The 23,450-nt window shown below is 38.8% G+C and overlaps 2 protein-coding genes across 12 annotated transcripts in view; one reads left to right on the forward strand and one right to left on the reverse strand.

Annotated features, from left to right (window-relative positions):
- Positions 1-19,419, forward strand: part of PLCE1 (phospholipase C epsilon 1) — a 312,093-nt gene extending 292,674 nt beyond the window's left edge. For all 9 annotated transcript variants that reach the window (XM_039546692.1, XM_039546694.1, XM_039546690.1 and 6 more), the window contains 7 exons: positions 268-386; positions 3,164-3,292; positions 5,777-5,986; positions 7,400-7,561; positions 7,783-7,998; positions 15,215-15,427; positions 16,753-19,419. In XM_039546692.1, the coding sequence (XP_039402626.1) occupies positions 268-386; positions 3,164-3,292; positions 5,777-5,986; positions 7,400-7,561; positions 7,783-7,998; positions 15,215-15,394 (1,016 nt within the window). In that variant the 3' untranslated portion in view covers positions 15,395-15,427; positions 16,753-19,419. The remainder of the gene's footprint in view (positions 1-267; positions 387-3,163; positions 3,293-5,776; positions 5,987-7,399; positions 7,562-7,782; positions 7,999-15,214; positions 15,428-16,752) is intronic.
- Positions 3,653-23,450, reverse strand: part of NOC3L (NOC3 like DNA replication regulator) — a 41,594-nt gene continuing 21,796 nt past the window's right edge. The window contains exons 21-22 of one of the 3 annotated variants that reach the window (XM_039546700.1): positions 22,689-22,820; positions 3,653-4,072 (exon numbers count right to left, since the gene is read on the reverse strand). In XM_039546700.1, the coding sequence (XP_039402634.1) occupies positions 22,689-22,820 (132 nt within the window). In that variant the 3' untranslated portion in view covers positions 3,653-4,072. Of the gene's footprint in view, positions 4,073-19,442; positions 20,069-22,348; positions 22,821-23,450 lie in introns of those variants that run through there. The other 2 variants (XM_039546702.1, XM_039546699.1) reach the window with 2 other exon arrangements.

Consider the following 23,450-nt stretch of genomic DNA (forward strand, 5'->3'; position numbering starts at 1 on the left):
GAATGAATGTATTTTGTACACAAAAGAAGGAATTACTTCAGTGGGAGTTAAGGGTATTCAGTCTCCTGAGGTACTCAACACTTCATAGGATCATGCCCTTCCTGTTGCGCAAAAAGGAATTTAAATTCAAATCATTACAGTGCTTTAATAGTTCAGGCATAGCAAAATCTTAAATGCTCAAGTTTTCAACTTTATAAATCATGTATTCCACTTCAACATAATATGCTTGACACAATTTTTCTCTGCCCCAATGACATATTGTTTTAGGGTATAGACATCTCCAGCTACGAAACCAACACAATGAAGCCTTAGAAATCTCAAGCTTATTCATAAACAGTCGGAGGATGGAAGAAAATCCCTCTGGGAATGTTGTGCCTACTTCTTTGGTAATTTGCTTTATGTGAATGTCAAATATATTTGTCCATGTGTTCCAAATGACTAATAAACTGTTACAGTACTTCGGCGAGATGAGCTGGGTGAGATAATATCTTTTATTGGACCACCTTCCGTTGATGGAAGAGACAGAGACAAATTGTGTAGCTCGAAAGCTTGTCTCCATCAACGGAAGGTGGTCCAATAAAAGATATTATCTCACCCACCTTATTTTTCTCAGATCCTGGGATGAGCCGGCTACAAGACTGCATATTACAATACATAGACACTTAGGACCACTTTTTTAAACACTCGGAGCTTGTCTACACAGATATTTAGTTCTCGGCAAGCTGGAGTATGAATCTACCCCGCACTAGCCTGCCATGGACTAACTGTCCCTGTGGGTCCTGCGGACGTCCTTTAATGGTTAGTTAATGAGCTTTGATCCAGAGCATATTAATAAACTGGTCATGCGTGCCAGCAGGGTAGATTCACACTCCAGACTGCCATGAACTAAATGTTCATGTAGACAAGCCTTGAGTGTTGCAATGTTTAACTTCTAGTCACCCCACCACCCAATGAAATCCTTAGAACCAAGTTAAGTGCCATATATAATCCATAGGGAGAGTTAGCTGCCTACAGTGGGATTCACAAAAGCTGGCAAGCTGAGCAGAGAGCCACCTAAGCTTGTCATTAGGAAATGCTGAGGAGAGGGTGTGGCTTGGGCCCGACCCCTCATAGGTAGTTAAGTGCCAAACTCCAGGCTGGAGGGAGGTGCCTGTCTGCTCTCAGGATTCACAGCCACGAACCCTCTCCTGGACTTAGGGCTGAAGCACCTTTCTCACAAAAAACAAAAGGGGGGAGACTTTCCAGCCCCCCCCCCCCCCCCCCGTGGTTTGGGCCCTCACTTGGGATGTCTCAGACCTGAAAACATCTTCCACAGCCATGGTCAGTGCCCTAGCTATTGGGTATTCTGGAGGAGACACACATGCCAGCCAGCCCCAAAAACTCCTGAATTGGTTATCCCCAACTGTGTTTGTGTGCGGCCCAATCTGGTAGGCATACTCCAAGACAACCTGCTGGATCAGAGCCCACTGGGGAGACAGTAAATAGTAAATTTGCAAAAAAGCATTTTTGGGCCACTGAAACTATTCCCAAATTCAGGTAGAATTCAGCAAATAATTTCAGTCCAAAAATTGATTGTCTTTTAACCAATCAAAATGATTTGGTTTTAGCCTTTTGAAACACTGTTTTATATAGAAATTTAGCTATAGTTATTAAAACAATTAGATATCAATTACTCATTGAGCTCTAGTCAGGCTTTAGAGAGTTTTGTGCCTGTTCTAGGAAAGTTCGCCAGCAGAAACTCAGGCACCTACAGGGTTAAGTGGCAGCTGAACAGGGTGTTTGGAGATCTCCTGGCACCCAAATGTTGGACTTTGCCACCTAAAGTGGCAGTTGTTAGCTGTGCCAAGGTGATCCTGAAAAACACAGTAGGTGTCTATCTGCATCTTTAGGTGCCTAAATACCTTTGAAAATCTGGCCTTCAGGGCAGAGCTATAGATTTCTCCTTATGTTATATCTTTAAGTATCAATAATTTTAAGGCTATATACCATTAAATGCCAAAAAGTTTATCAGCTATATCAGTGATACTCAGACTTCAGTGGTTCAGGAGCCCAATTAGCGAGCAACATTACCCAAAAGAGCCACAGTAGTGTGAATTCATTTACTGTAGTATTATTCAGTTAAACAGGGGCAATATTTAGTTTTATAATATATATATATAATGCTCAGAGCAAATAAGTTAACTTTAATTGGCTAATAACATAGTAAAAGCATCTTGCTTGGTTACTAACTTAGATTGGTAAATAATTAAATCACACGGTGTTTTAATATCATGTGCTGAAAAGAGCTGCAGGAGACACATTAAAGAGCCACTTGTGGCTCAGGGGGCCTTAGTCTGAGTATCACTGAGCTAGAGCCCTTGGTCCGGTTGAGTCATACTCAGTGTTGGGCATAGGGGTGGTAGCAAAGTTGTCTGTCCAGTGTCTGTTTCCTTATATATGTATCATTAGCAGTTCAGTTGAGACCAAAAGTGTTGCAAGTCAGAGACAATTGCTTCTGTCTCTGACATGAGATGGCTCTTTGCAGTGTTAGTCCCGGAATATTAGAGAGACAAGGTGCATGAAAAAATGGGAAGGTGATAGAACTCTAATAGGAAAAGGGGCTTCACCAGGGGTATTATCTGTATAAAGCAGCTCAGTGTGCTGGACTTTTTATTTTAAAATGCATTATTAATCCCATTGCTGATGCCTAATGTATACAATATGTCAACCAAAACATATCTTCTGGCTATCTCATGTGCAACAGACCTCAGCAGAATAAAGGCTAATTAATAACCCCCCAAGAGGAAGTATGTTATATATACATACTCATGGATTTTAAGGCTAGAAGGGGCCATTGTAATCAACTTGTCTGACCTTATTCATAAACCACAAAACTTCACCCAGTAATTACTGCATTGAGCCTAATAATTTGTGGTTAACAGACATCCAGTAATGGAGAATTTAGCAGATAAGGTGCTCCAATAGTTAATTACTCTGACTGTTAAACATTTGTGCCTGATTTTGACTTTTTCTAACTTCAACTTCCAGCCATCAGATCTTGTTATGCCTCTGTCTGCTAGATTGAAGAGCGTGTAGGTACTTATGGATTGTCTATGCATTTTCTGTGAGACCTATAAATAATATGCCTATATATCTGAAAAAATATTAACTGTCGTTTGAACAGTTGTTTAGCACAGAAGAGAAGAGAACTTCAACGCTGTACAAGGTCACAATACATGGAATTCCAGGCCCTGAACCCTTTACTGTTTTTACTATAAGTGAAGGGACTACAGCAGCACAGCTTCTTCATCAAGTAAGTATGTCCACTTGCCCTATATAGGTCACAAGAATCCATAGTAATCAGCTATGTGCTGGGCAGTATCTGACCTTCCTACTTTTATTTGGAATCATTACATTTAATAAAATGGATGCGTTAACAAATATATTTTTTACCACTTTAAAGGGTAAAAGATTATTTTGTAAATCTTTTTGCTAAGGAATTAATTGAACAGCTAAGATATTAGTGAAGCTTTCCAAATCTTGGTCTTTAGGTAATTATTTTTAATATATGAAATGCAATTCAGTAACAAAAATATATAAAAAACTTAGTTTTCTTTTTGCAGTCCTGCAATTTGAATTAATCAATGACAAAAATAATTAGCTAAAATTACAGGAATCTACATTTTATTACAAGAAGGAGCTGTATATGGTTAATTATTTAATGATAAATCAAAGTCCACGTGCTATAAGGTTCTCATAACAAATCATTACTTCAGTATTTTATCATGTCCTACGTTTCTTTTTGGTTTTGTGTATATTCAATGGCACAGCTCCTCTAGTGGTTTTAATGACCATTGCAAAGTTCATTATAAGAATTCCTCATTGCCATACTACCTTGGGCTGTGAGTTAAACAAAGGGAGAGCTGGACCTGGTCAGTACTTAGAAGGAAAACAGGGTTCTTTGGCGACTGGTGATTCTGTAGTTGGTGCTCTTGAATCAGTGCTGAACCAAACCTGCAGCCTGGTGTAGGGTGTAGTTTGCTGTTGGAGATGCTGTCTTTCAGATGAAACGCAACACTGAGGTCAGGATCACCTGTAGTTATTAAATAACATGATGCTTTACCTACTATTAGAGGTGTTCTTGCTATTTTACTATTTGGTACCTACTTACATTTACAGTTTAATTTGGTTTTATAGAAGACATATATGTAATTTGGGGTCTTTGAAAAGTAATATTTTATTAATAAAAACATTTAAAATAACCAGAATTTTAGGAGTTTTAATATAAGCTTTTTCAAATCACCTTGACTTGATCTTAGCATACAGTTTGTGAACTATTTAAAAGACCAATGCCCTTGTTACTCTGGGTTGTTGTTGCACAAAGCTGCCTAAAGCTGGTCACTGTAGCAGAATCTTATTTCACAATATGAAAATGAAGGGTGATGACATTGCAGTGTTAGGACATGGCAGAATGACTCAAATCCCAGTCTAAGGGAAGAAAGTGCAGTGTCCTGAAACTGCCACAATACCTGTGCAACTATGTACCAACTGAATGCTGTCGTCAACATAAGACCAATTTTTCTGCACCTCTCTGATGATCATTATAATTAGGAATCAGCTAAAATGAGGAATAATACGAAGCTTTGTGCAAAATTCAGACTGAGCCATGGTCATAGTTTGAAAAGTTTTGGTTACACGTAACACTTTTCCACCATACTTCCAGAATCCAGCCAGGAGCAGAAAGGCCAAATACCACAAGACAGATGGTTCTTGAGATATTTCTGATCTAGCCAGAAAAAAATTAATGAGAATGTCCAATCTACCCTTCACATCCCTTCCTCACAGCATTTTCTGTCAGGGGGCACTGTAGACTAGCAACTGTGATTGGGCCAGTTTGAGATAATACTGTATACTGTGGATCACTTCTGAGCAACAGCTGAACATGAAGTTAAAGCTGGATAATGACCAAGGTTTTCTCTGGTGCTGAAGATCTGTTTGGACACCATATTACCTATCACTATTTTAATGTCTGTGCAAACAAAGATGAGAGAGCTTTTGATCAGTGGGTTAGGCTGGTTGCTCTTGCATGTACACTTTTCTGTTTAATTCTTTGAATATTCTAGAAATACAGAGTAAATGTTAAAGGGCTTAGTTCATGAGCAGAAAAACCTAAAACTGTTTAACTCAACAGAGGTTGCATCCGAAGAAAGCTTATGCTGAAACTCCTCCCTTGGTTTTCACACCTCAACTGCTAGAACAGGGCCTCATCCTCCCTGGTTGATCTAACCTCGTTATCTCTAGCTTGCTTCTTGCTTGCTTATATTTACCTGCCCCTGGAAATTTCCACTCTTGCATCCGACGAAGTGGGTATTCACCCACGAAAGCTCATGCTGCAAAACGTCTGTTAGTCTATAAGGTGCCACAGGATTCTTTGCTGAAATAAATTTGTTAGTCTCTAAGGTGCCACAAGTACTCCTGTTCTTCTTTCAACAGAGGTTGTTATTTCAGCAGTGGGAAAATACTGTATTGTCCTGGGTTTATGAATAAATTGATCAGCCAAACTGGACAGACATAAATTCAAATAGTATTGCCTTGTCTTGAATTGTTGAACTGTTTGGGTAATCTAAAGAGAACGGTATATTAGTTAGGAGTAGCAGATCAGAAATACTTGTCTACACCACCAGAATGAAATAATTGATCATAGCTTTTTGTAAACACATTCATTCATAGCTACTAAACATTCACCATTTATGTCTAGCATTCTAATAGTTGTTTATGTGTTGTGGTTCTGTCTCAGATTTTGGCTACCAGAAAAAGCACTGAATCACATGCTCCAGATTATTTTCTGATGGAGGAAAAATGTTTTATATCTAAAGAAAAGACTGAGTGCAGGAAACCACCATTCCAGAGGGTGATTGGCCCTGAGGAAGGGCTAGTACAGCTTTTGAACAGCTGGTTCCCAGAAGAAGGATATGTTGGAAGGATTATCTTTAAAACCCAAGAGGAAGTAAGTCTGTTCTGGAAAAACTGTCATTTACATACATAGCTAAAAATAATGATCACAAGAGGGACAATAAGAGCGTCACATTTGGTTTGCTAACTGGAAATTAATCTTATTGACACAGAGAGGACCGCTGAGCATTGTCAAGTTTTATGCACCTATCATTTAGTATACCTGTGCAAAGACAGACACACTTTCACACAGCCCTGGTGATCTCTGAAATGCATCATGGTTATTATTTAGTAGTTGTATAAATCAGAATCAGGCCATTATTGTACTGGGGACTGTACAAAAAAATCCAGTCCCTGCTCCCAAGGAGTTTAGATTTTTAATAGTGATTAGATATGAAAGAATGTCAAATATAAGGAATGAAAGGAGTAAGGTAGATGAGGGTCATAGCTGTCGGAACACTAGATTGTAATTATTAGCAAGAGTATACTATGGAGACAGCAAGGCTTTTTCTTATTTAATTACCTTTAGATAAAGAACCTCAGCAACTGAGAGGATGGGGAAGGTGTTGTCAGTAACAAAATGGGGGAAGAGGCAGGGTTCTAGAAGGAAGAGAAGTCAGTTTTAGCTGCTGTCAGTCAGGACATCCATGAGATGTCCTCAAATACAGGGACTCGGGTGCAGGGAGAAGAGTCAGAAGTAGAAAGGCATCTAATGAAATGACCTGGTTTTCAGGAGTGCTGAGACCTAAAACTCTGTTCAGCATTCAGTGGCAATTATTTAGTTTGAGTGAGAGAGTGATTGTATGTGTGTGTGTGTGTGTACATATCCATTTGTATATTTAGATAAACACATACACAAAATTTATCAGAGTTTATTTAACTCTTGGGATGTTTGAGAATGAAAAGTTCTGTCAGTGCAAATTTTATTTGATAAATTTGCAGAGAAATATTTTTTTATCCTTTTACTATTTCTACAGTTCTTCTGTTGCAGCTTGGTTTCATAAAATCTTTAGTGCACGTCTTTTTTCCTAGCCTCCAATCCAGTCTTATTTTGGTACATTTACTTCATCCTCCACAAAGCAAAAGGTTACCAGGTGTGCATTGCTTGGGGGAAACAAGTGTATGCTTATTCAGTTGAAAGTATTATTTTGAGTTTGAGTTTTGTGGGAGGAGCTAGGTACACTGAATTAATGCATGAACCCTTCACATTGGAAAACATAGGTCAAAATCCATCTTAAATTATAACTGAAAACTAGTGTGAAGGTTTAGTTTTAGTCTTCCTGGGACACTAGTCACCACCAAACACCTTTACAATTTGGCACGAATCCAGAGGTGGCAGTCTGTTCTAGACAGTGGAAGTACATTAACATTCCCATTAGGTGACATAAGACCCTTTTAAAAATCCAACCTTTAGGTCACTTTTCTCAACTAAATACATTTTTTGCTTTCTCTTTACATTTTTCTACAGAATTTGAATGGGAGAAACATTTTTCAAGAAGAGAAAGAAGACGCAAACATTAGTTCTGAAGACGATAGTTTCTTTGTTCAAGTGCATGATGTTTCCCCAGAGCAGCCTCGCACTGTCATCAAAGCTCCCCGCTTTAGCACAGCACAGGATGTCATACAACAGGTAGAAAGCCTTTCAGTTTTTTCCTGTTTCCACTCAGTAAGTTCCCTATTCATTTGCTAGAGGTGGGTTCATACAAGAAATGTTAACTGAGTTTTGTTCTCAGTTAATGGGACAGATCCTGAGCAAAGAAGCTCTTTGCTTCTGCCAATTTGGACTAAGCATCTACTCAGTAAACACAGTGGGGTATTATGTCTTTAATTTGCCTTTTTTTTTTTAAACAGACTCTTTGCAAAGCCAAGTATTCCTACAGCATTCTGAGTAATCCCAACCCAAATGACTATGTCCTCTTGGAGGAGGTGACGAAAGAGCTAGCGAACAAAAAGTCAACATCTAAGCCATCACAGAGAATTCTCTCTGATCAAGAGTGTGTGTTTCAGGCTCAGAGCAAGTGGAAGGGAGCAGGGAAGTTTATCCTTAAACTTAAAGAACAGGTTCACGTAAGTGATTGAAAACCCTTTTGTTGTTTTTAAAAATGGGGTTTGATCAAATATTTGGAATGGCAAATTAAAACATATTCCTTGACAAGAACATACATAAGACTGGCCATACTGGGTCAGACCAAAGGTCCATCTAGCCCAGTATCCTGTCTTCTGACAAGTATCAGAGGGGTAGCCGTGTTAGTCTGGTTCTGGAAGAAGTGGGTATTCACCCACGAAAGCTCATGCTGCAAAACATCTGTTAGTCTATAAGGTGCCACAGGATTCTTGTCTTCTGACAGTGGCCAGTGCCAGGTGCCCCAGAGGGAATGAACAGAACAGGTAATCATCAAGTGATCTGTCGCTCATTCCCAGCTTCTGGCAAACAGAGGCTAGGGACGCCATCTCTGCCCATCCTGGCTAATAGCCATTGATGGACCTATCCTCCATGAACTTACCTAGTTCTTTTTTGAACCCTGTTATAGTCTTGGCCTTCACAACATCCTCTGGCAAGGAGTTCCACAGGTTGACTGTGCGTTGTGTTAAAAAATACTTCCTTTTGTTTGTTTTAGCCTGCTGCCTATTAATTTCATTTGGTGGCCTCTAGTTCTTCTGTTATGAGAAGTAAATAACACTTCCTCATTTACTTTCTCCACACGAGTCATGATTTTATAGACATCAATCATACCCCTCCTTAGTCATCTCTTTTCCAAAGTCCCAGTCTTATTATGTCTCCACATATGGCAGCTGTTCCATACCCCTAATCATTTTTATTGCCCTTTTCTGAACCTTTTCCAAGTCCAATATCTCTTTTTGATATGGGGTGACCACATCTGCACACAATATTCAAGATGTGGGCGTACCATGGATTTATACAGAGGCAATATGATATTTTCTGTCTTACTATCGATCCCTTTCTTAATGATTCCCCACATTCTGTTCTCTTTTTTGACTGCCGCTGCACATTGAGTGGATGTTTACAGAGAACTGTCCATAATGACTCCAAGATCTTTCTTGAGTGGTAACAGCTAATTTAGACCCCATCATTTTATATATATACTTGGGATTATGTTTTCCAATGTGCATTTCTTTGCATTTATCAACCTTGAATTTAATCTGCCAGTTGTTGCCAAGTCACCCAGTTTTGTGAGATCTTTTTGTAGCTCTTTGCAGTCTGCCTGGGACTTTAGTTTTGTATCATCTGCAAATTTTACCCCCTTTTCCAGATCATTTAGTAATATGTTGAATAGGACTGGTCCCAGTACAGACCCCTGGGGGACACCACTATTTACCTCTCTCCATTCTGAAAACTGACCATTTATTCCCATCCTTTGTTTCCTATCTTTTAATCAGGTACCAATCCATGAGAGCACCTTCCCTCTTATCCCATGACTGCTTATTTTGCTTAAGAGCCTTTGGTGAGAGACCTTGTCAAAGGCTTTCTGAAAATCTAAATACACTATATTCACTGGATCCCCCTTGTTCACATGCTTGTTGACCCCCTCAAAGAATTCTAGCAGATTGGTGAGGCATGATTTCCCTTTACAAAAATCATGTTGACTATTCCCCAACAAATTATGTTCATCTATGTGTCTGACAATTTTGTTCTTTACTATAGTTTCAATCAGTTTGCCTGGTACTGGTCAGGCTTACCGGCCTGTAATTGCTGGGGTCACCTCTGGAGCGCCTTTTAAAAATTGGCATCACATTAGCTATCCTCCAGTCATTTGGTACAGAAGCTTATTTAAACAATAGGTTACAGATGACAGTTAGGCGTCCTGCAATTTCACATTTGAATTCCTTCAGAATGCCATCTGGTCCCAGTGACTTACTACTATTTAGTTTATCAATTTATTCCAAAACCTCCTCTAATGACACCTCAATGTGGGACAATTCGTCAGATTTGTCACCTAAAAAGAATGGCTCAGGTTTGGGAATCGCCCTCACAACCTCAACCATGAAGACCAACGCAAAGAATTCATTTCAATTGTCCACAATGCCCTTATCCTCCTTGATTGCTCTTTTAGCATCTAGATCATCCACTGGCCCCAGTGGTTGTTTAGCAGGCTTCCGGCTTCTGATGTACTTAAAAAAAATTTATTACGTTTTGAGTCTTTAGCTAGCTGTTCTTCAAATTCTTTTTTGGCCTTCCTAATTATATTTTTACACTTCATTTGCAAGAGTTTATGCTCCTTTCTATTTTCTTCATTAGGATTTAACTTCTACTTTTTAAAGGATGCCTTTTTGCCTCTCACTGCTTCTTTTACTTTGTTTTTTAGCCATGGTGGCTCTTTTTTTTGATTCTCTTACTATGTTTTTTAATTTGGGGTATACATTTAAAATCGAGCCTCTATTATGGCATCTTTAACGTTTCCATGCAGCTTGTAAGGATTTTACTTTTGGTGCTGTATCTTTTAATTTAACTAACCTCCTTTTTGTGTAGTTCCCCTTTCTGAAATTAAATGCTACAGTGTTGGGCTCCTGTGGTGTTTTCCCCACCACAGGGATGTTAAATTTAATTATATTATGGTCACTATTATCAAGCGGTCCAGCTATATTCACCTCCTGGACCTGATCCTGTGCTCCACTTAGGACTAAATCAAGAATTGCCTCTCTGACAAGGAGCCAGAGAGTGTTTTTTTAATTTTAAAATGAAAGTGGTAAGTTGATTCTACTTCATTTTTTTACCAAATGTGGTCAAAGAAGAAAAAAAAAACCCACAAACTCCAAACTGCCAGATCTCTGACAATTCTCAACTAGAGACAAGGTGGGTGAGAATGGATGCACTGCAAGAGTCAGAGGAACTTTTTAGGTTGGATGTAGCATAAAGCTTCCTTGCAACATAACTGTAAATTCCTTCTGTGCCATGCTTTCATAGCCAAGTGGAACTACACTCTTTTGTGCATATACTACTGCTGGTGAGCTAACCTCAGGTCTGATCCCGCTAGAGGCTGAGGGCTATAGCCACAAAGGCTTAGGCTCAGCGATGAAGTGTCTTGTCTTTAGGTGCCCTGCTGTCCAGTGGAATCCTCAGCCCAGAGTTAGGATGTTCTGACTCCCTATACAATGCACAGGGAGAGAGATATGCACCAAAAGGATGGAATTCACAAAGCCAGAAAACAGAGCAGGAAGCCGACAAACTAGCCACTAGGAAATGGCAAGAGGGACATGGCCTAATCCCTGCCCCTCAAAGGGGCTTAGGTACCTAACTCTGGGCTGGAAGAGGCCCCGAATTCTCAATGCACAGGCCATGAACCTTGTCCTGGAGTGAGATACCTAAACCAGGTCAACCCTTTCTCACACAAGTTGGAGACCACATCCTTATAGCCTACAACCCAGCAGTTAGAGCCAGTTCAAATCCCCACTCTGCCTGTGAACCCAGGTCTCCCCCTCTGAGGTGAGTGCCCTAACTACTGGGCTGTAGGGTATTTTGGATGAGAGTTTAAGCTGTTCCACTTTGCTCCAATGAATATTTTATATATGGACTGGAACCTGGGTCTCCTAGGAGACAGCCCAAATCACTGGGCTAGTGAGTCAAATTTCACTCTCTCGGGCCCAATGAATATTTTATACAAAGTTGAACAGCTACGTCAAGAGACCAACCCCAGAATACCCCAGGGGTTAGGGCACTCATCTTGGAGGTAGACCTTGGTTCAACTGCCTATTCCACATCCTGGTGAGTGCTCTAAATTGTTGAGATACCCCTGACTGCTCCCACCATTCATGTCATTGTTTTATTGACCATGCTGGGAAGTGAAAATGCACAAAACTTACAGGAGTTGACACAAGGTCAGTCACTAAAAGACAGCAGCAGAGAGCAAAATGCTATTTTCCCACTAATTTACTTCATCTAATGGACACCTGTTGTGGATTCCAGGTGCAGTCCACACCAGTGAGGGTTGCCACTACTTGTCCTGCAACTCTGGGTGCTTTACAATACTTTGCTGCTGTAGTAGACAGCCCTGGTACAGCAGCTCTGATCCCACGAGCCTGTCTACAGCCCCATGCAGGTTTCCACCTGCCTTGGTTACAACCAGCAAGGTGACCCCTGAAGCCTGGTCTACATACTGCAATCTGAACTGCGCAGTGGTCACCATTAAGAAGACAAAATTCAAAATCATTTTCATGGACTGGAGGACCAGTTCCTGCAGTCTCTGAAAGCATTTGCATTCTTGGCTGAGCTCCAAATGCTTCTGAGGAAAAAAATCCTGTCTTGACTCTTTTACATGTCACCCTATCTTTACTGAATACTGCAGATAGATGCGTGGTACAACCATTGTCATCATCAGCCTATTGGCACATGGGGAGCTCATAACTATATGCAGGATCTGACACAGAGCAGCTGCTGCTCTCTGGTTCTCTGATACAGTGGTTCTCTAGTACACTTGCCATATACTAGGCAGGACTGATTCTATTTTTAGCCATGCCATCTTATTTACCAATTATGGTATGGTAGATGGTACAAATATGCTGATAACCATCGCTGCTATCATGCAAAAGCAAACTATGGGATCTGAATTTCTCCAAAACCATGTGTTCTGCAATGTCCAGTCCATTCCTGGACAGTTCAGAGAAGTAATATGGTTCCTTTGTTCAAGACACACAAGCATACCACATTATTAACTTGCGTAAATACACCCCTCTAAACACCACACTAAGTTGGTTTACAGTAAAAAATAAAACAACCTCTGTTCTGTCAATAAATTTAAGTGATGTCAAGTAAAAGGAATAAAGTTAGAGTTGCAAGCAAATAAAAGTGAAAACACCCATCTAAAACTTAATCTAGCAAGGTACAGGCTTTGTTCAAGATGGTTCCTCTTACAATCTTCTTTCTTCTCAGCCATGGCTGACCTTTGCTCAGTCGGGACCTTCTAGAGAAGCACAAGGGGCTGGCTTTCCTTATCTTCCTGGATTGAAAGATCTTTGCCTAAGCAGGTTTCTTACCTATATTCAGTTTCCAGAGACTTCAACCACAGTTTGGCTGAAAAACCCATCTTTCTCAGCTTGCTAGAGCTCTGTTCCCTTGTGTCTGTCTCGTGGAGGATGCCAAAAATGGCTTCTTTCTTTGCTTATATCTTCCAAAGCTCAATAACTTAGTTTCAAGAGGCAGGATGACCTCTTGCTAGTCTTCCCTTCTCATGGGCGTCCCATCCTGCTGCATGTAAATGAACCTTCCATTCTTTTGATTCCATATAGCAGACAGGTAAGTAACTGCCTTTTCTCCTGTCTGGGAGGGAATCTGTTTCTCCCCGTTTGGCCACAGACTTTAAAATGTAATAATATTACGTAAGTATCCGTATTTCCTCAGATAGTGTTAATACATACATTTCACAATAATATTATTGTGTCACATTAGTTTTCTGCACACTTTTAGAATACAGTAATATTGTATACAATCAGTTGATTCATTTGCTTATCACTTGAGGTTCAGTCCCTGCCCTTCCTCCTCCTCCCCCCCCCCACCTTTATAGACCAGTAAACCATTGCAGTGTATTCTTCTGAAGGTTACCCCACAAACTAGTTTATTCTAGCTGTAAGGAAGGCAACATGAAGTCTGGTGGTGCAGGACACTACATTCTGTTTCTCCCCTCATTTGTTAGCTTAATAGCTTTGTTTACCTAATATGTAAAAAATGGACCTTCATTGTCTTCATCTGAAGATTGGGCTGGACAGAGAATCAAATACACCTAAGGCAGACCTATTTAACCAACCCCGCCCGACATGCTGGGTTTAAGCACACTTTAGTCATAATTCAAATACAAATACAGTCATAACTCTTAATACCCACCATGTACATACATCACAAGACTATTAACGATGAGTTAGTTTTCAAATGATACCTCAAAGGCATATTCTGTGCAACGATTATTACAGTAGTGTGTAGGGTGTGAATACAGGGGTGCTTAGTATCTCAACACCTGCCACTGTAAAACCTAACCTTTCATTTTTGGTTTTTTAACTGAAAAATTCTCAGGTTTTACAAAAGCTGTTAATCAGTTTTTAAGCTATTTTCACCCAAAGTTTGGACTGTTCAAGTACATGAAAATACTGATTTTCTGAAGAAAATCCACTATGTTACATCAGGTAAATGTGTTTGTTAATAATAAATTAGTCTAAGTAAGGCAACATAGTGGAAGTTACACACACATGAGCACACATGTACATGGGTGCTCAGCTCCTAAAACTGGAACTCTGCAGGCCCTGACCCAGGGGAGATGGTGCTTGGTAACCCAGGTTAGTGCTGACCACTCCCCTAAAGGGTGGGGGATCAGGGTACTGAATTGATTTCTCTCCTTCCAGAGTGGGAAGCTGAGTCAGACGTTATCTGACTTTTCTCTCTACACTGCCTTTTTCCCTCCTATCTCCTATTACCCAGAAAACTTTGAAGTTAATTTTTGCACCAATTTTTACATTTTTGTAATAAACACTCAGAAAATTTTAAACAAAATTAAAACCAAAAATAAAGGGTCTTGTTAAAACCCATCACTTACAGTAAGAAAAACCTTTCGGCCAGCAGCCTTGGCCCTACTTCCCGCCATACAGCTCCTGCTACAATACCTAGAAATCTTAACCTTTCCGGACCATCTGTCTTAGCTCTCCAATTCCAATTCCTGTAACTCTGCATCCCCATCTCCCTGCTGTATTACCATAGGCTAAGTACAATTTCAAATAATAGGTGTACAGATCCCTGTGAACTGCTGTCATTTTGCCGCCTTTATTCCCAGCCAGCGGAAAAGCAGCTTGCTGCTGTGGCTGGAGCTCTTGACACTTGTCAAGTAGCAGGGAGAAACTGCATATTAAATGCAGAATTGAACCACTTAATACTTCTACCCCTTGGCATTATAGCTATGGCAGGGGAGAATAGGGGTCCTTTTCCCAAAAAGAGATGTTGCTTCTTTAGCATTGCATTTATAGGAAGTACATTGTGAATACAGTTTATCTACTTATCTATACTGTATCGGTCATGACTATCTAGGCAGCAGACTTGCTAAGGCTTAAGGCCATGTTTAGCAGCATTCTAGTTCTGCAGTTTTAAAATAATTTTTGATGGGAGACACTCAGGACACTGCTTTTGTGAACCTGACAGGGAAGATTTGAAAAATGCTGCTATTTGCTCTCACATGAAATCCAAACCATATTTCAAACCTCAAAGTATCAGTGAGCTGACAATCTTGTAATTTAACTGTTTCTGATGTCTGTGGGGTTTTGGTTTTTTTTGTTTTTTTTTTTAAAACAGGCAGCACGGGATGATAAAAGAAGAGGCATTTCATTTGCCAGTGAACTTAAGAAATTAACCAAGTCAAGTAAACAGTATCGTGGTTTCACATCATCACCTTTGCAGAGCTCACCAGACAATACCCAGACTAAAGATGAAAAATCTGCAAGCAGTTGGACATTTAGTGACAATATGGAATAACATCCATAAATGCCAGCAGTATGTTCTATGCAGGTATGACATGTGCGCTCCTTGTTTCTAAATCAGACATACTCTCTGTTGATTTTTCAAGGTACAATTTATAAATTTTTTTCAAAAGTGTGCTTGGTAAACCATAGTGAAGTACAACAAGCAGCCAGAAGTTCATGAAAACTCGCTACACTTTTAGGTTATAACTGTGTACTGGCACAAACCTATACACAGGCAATCCTAAAGATAAATGCAAATCTAAATGCCATGAAAATTGCTAGGAACATAGGAGTTTTACTTTGCCTACTATGCCTGCATCATCCTAGGGTCCATCACAGCAGGTAACCTGACAATGGCCAGTCCTTTTAAAAGACTCTTAGGGCTTGGCTACACTTACAAATTTGCAGCGCTGCAGCAGGGTGTGAAAACACACCCTCTGCAGCGCTGCAAATTGCGGCGCTACAAAGCGCCAGTGTAGTCAAAGCCCCAGCGCTGGGAGCCGCGCTCCCAGCGCTGTCCGTTATTCCCCACAGGGAGGTGGAGTATGGACAGCGCTGGGAGAGCTTTCCCCCAGCGCTGGCGCTTTGACTACACTTAGCGCTTCAAAGCGCTGCTGCGGCAGCGCTACCACGGCAGCGCTTTGAAGTGCTAAGTGTAGCCACAGCCTTAGAATGTAACTTGGCTTCAACATACACTGTGACAGTGAGTTCCACAGGTAATACAGTGTGCTAACTGGTATTTCCACACAGGCTCTTAATTAAGATTTGCCGTCATTTTGTGTTATGGGACAGCTGAACTCTACTAAACATTAATTTATATGCATTTAATATTATTCAATTTAAAAAATATGATCTCTTACTCCTCTCTCCATACATAAACTGTTTTTAAATCTCTATGTAGAAATACCTGTGGCAGAGTGTGTAAGAATTTTATTGTCCCTTTCTGAATCTTTTAAATTTCTTCTAGCTTGCTTGAGCTAAAGTGACAAACCCCCATGCGGAATTCAAGGCGACAGTGTACCATTTATGTATATGACAGATGATAGTTCCAGACACATTACTATTAGCACTGGGCCTACTCTAACTCCAAAAAGATTTTTTCTGAGAGGTACCAGCTAGTTAAGATGAAAGAAAATCTTGCCCAAACAATCCTTAATAATCTGATAAATTTCTGTATTTCCTTTCCACTCATTCTCAATGATCAAGATACTATTTATATCTACTGTGTCACTTCATCAGAATTCAAGTAATAAGGCTGCCAATAATACTTTGTTACAAAATTCCTTAAAAATTTATTTCATGGTATGCAGGCACCTATTTATATTCTTGTATTTGAATTTAAATGCTATTGTCATCTCTTCCCCTTTCCAGGTGACTTTAAAGGCCCTAAAATGGCCAAGACAAAAAGCCACTCTGAGGCTGACAAAACCAGAGTGAGATAGAGGAAATATGACAATCTTTCTCCACATAGCCTTGCATTTACTTGATAACTGGAACCAACATCACAGATTCCTGATTTAAGATATCTTTCTGCATTCTCCATGAAGGAAACTGCGGAGGCCTAAACTATTCAGCACTAGCTTGGCCTATTCCAGACTGTGCTTCTTGGTGACAGATACAGATCTAGTAATGCTGAGTGGGATGTTACAGTTTCTAATGTTTGGAAAGACTCTTGCCAGCATTTGAAAGAGAGATTCCTTTCTTCCCAAATATCTTCACATCTGCAAAATCTGAAGAGGAAGATTAAGCAGATTTCTTAAATTGTACTTTGTAAACAGAAACATGTCTCTTAATAAACAAAAGATATAACTAAATGCTTTAAGGGAAGAGAATTAGAACTAGACTGTTCTGGGTATTGTATGAAAATAATGCACCTTTAATGGTTCCTGTTCAACACTGTTAGGTGATTGTAAAAAGATTTACATAGACTGTAACTTTCTTGGCATCACAGATTTAATTTTGGTGATAAACCATAAATAACTATGGTAAGCGTTTTGAGTATATCTGCGTTCACAAAATAATCATGTACAAACAGCTAACTACACCTAATTGATAGTGATATTTTGACAAGGAACAACATTTTCTTCATTCAAATTCTAGTTTTCCAGGCTTGTGTTTCAAGTAAGAATGATTATTTATTTTCATGTCCCAAAGTATGTGTCACTGTGTAATATATTTATCATACTGTACTTTTTAAAAACTGCAGCTTCATCTTTTTTGGTTTAGGGGGAAAATAGTAATTATTTTCTGTTGAAAAGAAACATTCAGAAAATAACTATTGGAAGCATGCAATTGCTTAACATTTCAATTGTGAAATCATAGTAAAATAATCTCAACATTAGTGCGTGTTAGAGAATGGAAAATATTATAGTCATCTAAATATTTTTTATAAATGAGAAAATAACTTCTGCCTATATCCAGAGTGTGTAAAGAACCTAGGCTACTCCATTTATTTTCCAATATAAACCGTGACATGTTTATGTAGAAGCACTGCTGTAAAGTTCTGTATATGTCTGAAATCATGATTTTTTTTAAAGAAGTTAGTTATAGCTGTATCATTTTCTTCAGTGTTAGTAAAAAGCAGTTCATACTGACTTATACAAAGTAAGGGCACAATTGAAACTGCCATCCTTCTGATGTCCATACACAAGAACCTTGTCTAAACTGTTCAGCACAAGCTTTGGCTACAGTTCAGACCCTATGACTGATGCAGGGATTGCTGTAGATGAATAAATCAAGAAATGGCAAATCAGTTAATTAAGTTGATAGGCCAGAAAGAGAAGCAAGGCTCCATTAAACAATCTGAAGTTGAATGAAATGTAGGGAGATGATTCAAGCAGTCTGATTAGCTAATATAAAAGGTATTAATTCTCTGTGCTGGAGGGTCTACATCCCCGGAATGTCCTCTAGCACAAAAAGCTGCTGTTTCTAAAGAGAATACAGAAAGAAGTTAGAAAGCAACTATCACCTTGTTGTGTGCAGGAAGTGCCCTCTTCAGGCTGATTCCAACATTAGAAAGAAAAAACAAACAAACTACACATTCAAAACTCCCTTACTGAGGCATATCCAGCAGTCATTCACTGAACCCACACACTTATTTTGAAATTCACCTGTCTTTATCCCATTTTAAAAATAGTAACCATACCAGCTATCTATTCTGAAGTCTGAGAAATTAGCAATATTTTCAAGCAGTGCCATGCCACTTGTCTAAACATGGTTTTTAGAGTTACACTGGAGAAGATTACATGGATATTTTGAAAAGTGAGTAGGCATGTAGCAGCCACTGACTTTACAGGACCCTAAGCTGCTTAGGCTCTTATGAAAATCCCACTAGTCACCTAGCTGCATCTTTTTTGAAAATGGGCCTTAGGCCTCTCAATTACTTCAGATTTCAGGACTGTTTATGGTGAACAAAAATAGCTGCTCGAAAGTCCCTATGCTGCTCTTCGATCTAGTCCTTCCATGTCTAATTCTAAAGTAACCAGTCCCACTGTGAGAGATGCAGGAAATTCAGTCTCCACGGCACATAATGAAGAACTGATATTAAGTGGTGTTTTATTACCCCTTCAAGCAATATTTGCATTGATAGTGTATAACTACTGTATATCTTTCATGTCCTTTGGCTAGCGCTTAGATGAAGGTCTGATCTCTTTTTTTAAAATGTTTTAGTGTGTGTGTATATATATATCTCCATCCCCTGCATTGGTTGTTAAATCCAGTTAGATGCATGAAAATATTTTTTTAATAAAAAATTTACCCTTCATTTGATAAATGGATTCTCCACCTATTTCCATTAGCACTGAAAGTATGATGGTTGGTTCCTGCCAAATTTGGGCACCAGTATCAGCACAGGTGTGGGAGAAGCTTTTGTAAATCTACTACAGATCCAGCAGCAGGAGAACTCTTGTGTAGGAATGCCACAAACATTGTAATTTCTCATTGCTACTAGACTTGAAAGAAAATTTAGATAAGGGCATCCTCAATTATAACACGTAAAGCAGGTAAAATCTGGCAGCCATTTAAAAAGCAACAGATTTGTGACTAACATACACTCACTGTGTTACTGCAGGATGTAGTTTATCCATGAGGACATTTTCTCTTATTTTAGCCTTGCCCAATTGTCATGAATACTTACCAGTCGCAGGACAACACCTACTTAAAAGCATAGCGGTAATGAGAAAACCTAGCATTTTGCATGTTCAGTTTAAAAAAAAATATCATTTTACAGAGGTGGGCATGGTAGAATTTTCCAAAACTGATTATATTGAATTAGGGTGTTTTTTTCATTAATGTACATCAATTTATTTAAGTTTTAAAGAACAGGGAAGATTAATCAACAACACATTACGTTCTGCATTAGTTAATTGCATTCATGTTGTTTTGGTCACAGACAAAAGTAGAGGAAGCACATAAGCTTTCCATTTTTATAAGCCTACAAATCCCCCAAAATGAAATTATATAGAGCTATTACTCTTGTGTTAAACTGCTTTAACTTATTTAAAACACCATAAACAGATTTAACATCAAGCTGTTTGGTTAATAGGAAAATTTGTCCTGTTTACCCATAGGTTTCCTTTCTTCAAGAATACAAGTCCACAGATATATATTAATGGGTTTGATGGATGGATAGCTGTGGTTCTGCCTCCTTGGCAGTTCAGGCTGAATGCCATCATATGGATCTGTGGACCTGGATGTGATAAGGAAACATTTTTATTACAAACTATTCATAGGAAATAATTTACCACAGCACAGTATATAATATAAACCTTCCCAAAACCTACAAATGATAGCAGGACTCACCATGGGCAGTCCACTTCCTGTTACCTGTTTTGTAAAGAAAACATTTTATTCTACACTTAACCCTTCCTACCTACGTCTGTATTTGTTTCTATGTATAGTGAATGCTGGTATCAGCGCTTGCATGGGATTGACATTGGAAGCCATAGGTCTTGGCTGTGTTGCACACTACTCAGTTTTCAGGAACTGGATTGATGTATTGGCTGGTGTTCTGTCAAGTTTTAAGATTAAAAAAAAACAAACCTAAAAGATATAAAAAGTACGATGTCACATTTTAAAAACATACATCACATTTGTTTTTAGTTTTATTATTACTAATATTACTTGGTGGAATGTCTCAATAACCATCTCCTGAAAATAACAATTAGCCTCTAGAGACCACTATCTAGTTATCAAGAATAAGATTTTAACGGAGAAGTATCTCAACATTAAGATCACATTCTCTTTAAACTCAGTTTGACTTTATAAAAGAGAACCTGTCAGTGGCATTTTACTTCAAAATTGAGTCTTCAGCTTCTGAATGCTAGTGATTTTGCTCTAGCTCTCAGAATGCAATTTAGCTTTAGCAGATGATTATTAATCACTTTGTTGTTGCTAGCCCATTAGATGTAAGGATGGTGGAGTGTTTTCTATTTGTGATAAACATTTCATAACTGCTGCAGTGCTACACAGCTGACAGAAGTAACAAACACAAAACAAAAAACAATACCAGTAAATATTTCTCTCTCAGACATATATTGGCTATTTCAAACTGATGTATTAGTTGTGCAATTGTCTTTATTCTGCTGCTTTAAAGTGTGTCAAAATGTTTTGTCAATGTTCTATCAGTATGTGCCAGTTTTTATAAATTTTACATAATTTAAAAACTATGTATTTTAAAACTGACTTTCCACCTGGACTACTTTTTCTCTGACTTGAAAAGTAAACTTATATTTGTATATGTTGGAAAAATAAATGGTTTGCGAAGTGGACCTTTAGTAGTTCTTTCCTGAACTGACAAAACTCTTGGCAATGGGGACACTTTCTAAAGTTTTCAAAACTTAAATCACATCTCTTTCCCCCACCCCCACCCCCGAGTCATTTAAGAACAGAAGTATTCAAATGCTATGGAGATGGGGGATCATATAAATTACTAAGAGACCCAGAAGACTATGTGGGATACTATTTGTACAACGCCACAAGCATTCTATAGGTCCTTTTTACAGTTCAGGTAATAAAAACATAGGTTTTTTAATATACTAATTTATAGGGACTCACCAGTACCTACTTCAAAAGTGAGATTTTTGTGCATTTATGTCTTACTTCTTAGGACTATTTAACCTATTTTGATTGAAAATTCATAGCATGGTGGTATTAAATTAGATATTTAAAACAAATTTCACAGTAATTATGGTAGCACCTAAAGGTCTGATCTGTTCTATAATAAAGGAAACATTTACTAAGTGTTGAAGGTTACCAGCCACATGAAAAAAGCCCCTGAGGGCAGGGACCATCCTTTGTTGTGTGTGTGTGCAGTGCCTAGCACAATGGGGTCCTGGTCCATTCCTAGGACTCCCGGGTGCTACGATAATACAAACCACCACCACCTTGCACAACTGAAGCCTCTCTGTTGCATAGCATACCACACACCAAATCAGTTCTACACAAAGTCATATGTAAAGTGAATGTTAGAACTCTCACTTTTAAATAATTTCATGCAATTTATCTGCAAAGCTGACATGAAAATGGCATTAAAATCACAACTTATGCTAAGCTAACCAACCAAAAGGCCAGGGACGAGTACTCATAAGAGAGAGACACAAAAAAAAGTTTATATCTTTACCCTGAATCTCTTTAATAGTGCTGGTTCACTGAAGATATTGCAGAATGTCTGATTCTGTGACATCCAAAATACCATGAATAACACTGGAATTCAGCATATTATGATGCCCAATTCTGAAATACCTTCAATGGACCAGTAAGCGCCAAGAGGATTTCACTGAAAGAAAGTCATTTAAAAGAGAGAGATGAATGGATAGGGCAAGTTAGACAAGAGAAACAGTTCAAGTTATTGCTCTTGGGATGCAGAGTTCCTAGATGTCTTAAAATAAGCATCAGAGAACGCAATCCTATGTGAATACTTCCTAAAATATGCATCCAGTTAGTTATAAACAAACATAAACCCAACGAGTCTCTTGCAAAATATATATTTATGTAAACAAAAATTATTGCAATAATCTACATATCAAGCAATACTGAAGTCACCTGCCTTCAGACTTTTATACTTCCAGAAGTTGCTTTTGTTACAGTTCAGTATGGTTCCTGTGAGAATGCAGCCTAATAGTTAACCAATAGGTTAACCGCAAAACACTGCTGTTACTTTGTGTGCATCGGCGATGGATCATACACTTTTATCTTTCCATAGAAGGACTTTATCTGAATTCCTTTAAAGATGACGGGCAACAATTTCTTACTGCTATTCCCCCCTCCCCTCCCCCAATTAAGAAGTCAATTATACTGGGTTGTAATACTTATGATAGGGATGATTCCTTTAAGTGTTTAGCAAAATCCAAGGGTCTGTGAACAGCAGCCTCATTGAGATGTGTCTGAATCAATTCCTTTAAATCTTCATTTAGAAATGAATCCCCTTGTAAAAATTTATCCTGGAAAGAATCAAAATGTTAGATATTTTACATCATTTATACAACTATCTAAATAAGGTCAACATAGGGGTTTCCATTAGTGTCTCAAAGTAGTAGTGATAATTTTACTACTTTATTTTTCCTTCCCTAGATCACCTTCTGAAGGTGAGGACAGCAAATGTTCACTGATCCCTATTCACGTAGCAGGGAGAGCTTGTCAGTCTGAGCAGGGGAGATCAGAGAAAGCACTTGCTTTCTAGACATGCTTTCTTCTTTGTAACTAAGCTAAGGGGAGCTTGCAACATCAACTATTTTCCTCTCCATTTTTAATAACTCTTACTTTTAAGAATACTACAGTGTGAAACACCCACCCACCTCTCAAAAAAAACTGTCCTCTAGCCTCTAAGGAGAGGCACAGAAGGCAAAAGGAGCCTAAATTTCCACTCATGGTTTCTGTCATAGGGCCCGGACAGAAGTGCTCTGTCCCACTGAAGTGTGTTGCAAAGGCCTATGGCAGGCAGACTCCAGAGGAGAAGCAACTGGGCCAGGGTATGGCAAAACTGAGATACTGTCAGAGTTTGTTAGAGAAGCAATAAGATTCTTAAGCAATAAACAAGACTCTAAATTAAATTTAAGAGACCTAAGTATCTT

Source organism: Mauremys reevesii, linkage group 7 (genome assembly GCF_016161935.1).
Source record: "Mauremys reevesii isolate NIE-2019 linkage group 7, ASM1616193v1, whole genome shotgun sequence".
In the NCBI taxonomy this organism is placed as follows: Eukaryota; Metazoa; Chordata; order Testudines; family Geoemydidae; genus Mauremys; species Mauremys reevesii.